Consider the following 1,356-nt stretch of genomic DNA (forward strand, 5'->3'; position numbering starts at 1 on the left):
CTAAAATCAAGTTTTTAAATATTGGATAACGTATTCCTTGATAAATAAATTATAACTGTCTTTCCTATTTACAGTATACAAATATTTTATAATAATAAGTATTCGAAATAATATAGAGTTTGATGTGTAACACATAACTGCATTTTCAACAAATAATATATACATATGTCGTCATAAAATTGGGAACTAGAACATAACATTAACATCTTTGTTAAACACTTCTGACATTTATAGTGTTGTATAAATTATTGAGAAAACAAGTAAAATGATTGAATTAGATAACTGCTTCCAGATAGAGCAAAAATTATAAATCACATTGCAGTATTTGAAATTATACTCTACTCAGAGAAAACTGTTCTGCTATGAAAATTTTCAAGTCACGCATCTAACATTTTTGTTCAAGTCTGAATTATTATTCAATTCAAGCTGCAATAAAACGCAAGTAACAATAGATTTCTGCAGTGAGTATAGCGTACAACGTTTTACTGGATCAGTACAGGAAAATAATATACTCGAATTATGTATTAAATTTACACACGGATATAAAATAAGTCTATCCTCTCCCCATATCGCATAGAAACTGACGATTTAGGTATATCTTCCCTTGGTATTAATTTTGTGATCAATAAAATAGATTGAGACAACCTTTTCCACTATCGCATTATCTACGACGATCAAGAGCGCTAACTTAATTTAGTGACTAGGACAATAATTAATATAACAACTACTATGATAGCGAGCAACAGTAAGATAAAAACTTTTCGACGGTATTTACTTTGGTAATTACTTCCCTTGATCAATTCTTGCGCTCCTAACTCAACGTTTCCATGTACGTTTTCTATATGGCTGTCTATTGTGTCTGGAACAAAAACGAATATAAGAGTCCATGTAACAATGATTTAACTTGGAAGGATACGGAACTCAGAGCTGTGGAGTTGGAGTTTGGAAGCAATTTTTAACGGCTAGAATTGGAGTCGTGAATTTTGATTTTAATTACTTACTTAACGTGTCGCCTTGCTGGTAGACCACTGCCGCGAGTTCTCGCATTATCTGATTCACATCCAAAATATCGCCTTCAATACATTTTACTATATCTTCTCTCTCCAACAATAAGTCTTGTCGAAATTCTAGATTCCTAAATGTAACAAAGAGCAGATCATTTTTTAAATACTTTTCCACACATTTAATGACATCACTTAATGAGCTTGAGTTGATATGCATATAATGAAACGAACTTACCACATGCTCAAGTGCATTTTATAGCTTCTCTACATTAATAATACATATTGCAATTATTTTTCAAATAAATTTTATGTTTAAAGTATGTCAATCAATATTTATGCTATAAAATCCACA

General features: G+C 30.6%; 1 protein-coding gene across 2 annotated transcripts; it reads right to left on the reverse strand.

Moving 5' to 3' along the window:
• Positions 1 to 27: 27 nt before the first annotated feature.
• Positions 28 to 1,340, reverse strand: LOC108627314 (syntaxin-12-like). 2 transcript variants are annotated; one of them, XM_018028495.2, is made up of 3 exons: positions 1,240 to 1,340; positions 1,002 to 1,135; positions 28 to 859 (listed from the first exon to the last, which is right to left on the reverse strand). In XM_018028495.2, exons 1-3 carry the CDS (start codon positions 1,254 to 1,256, stop codon positions 684 to 686), a joined length of 327 nt encoding a protein of 108 aa, XP_017883984.1. In that variant the 5' UTR covers positions 1,257 to 1,340; the 3' UTR covers positions 28 to 683. The 2 variants fall into 2 exon arrangements, with proteins under 2 accessions (XP_017883984.1, XP_026671298.1); XM_026815497.1 differs by having other exon boundaries at positions 1,002 to 1,337.
• Between the last annotated feature and the right edge of the window lie 16 nt (positions 1,341 to 1,356).

The sequence above is a fragment of the Ceratina calcarata genome, unplaced genomic scaffold, assembly GCF_001652005.2.
Source record: "Ceratina calcarata isolate Rehan_Ccalc_2016 unplaced genomic scaffold, ASM165200v1 scaffold4594, whole genome shotgun sequence".
In the NCBI taxonomy this organism is placed as follows: Eukaryota; Metazoa; Arthropoda; class Insecta; order Hymenoptera; family Apidae; genus Ceratina; species Ceratina calcarata.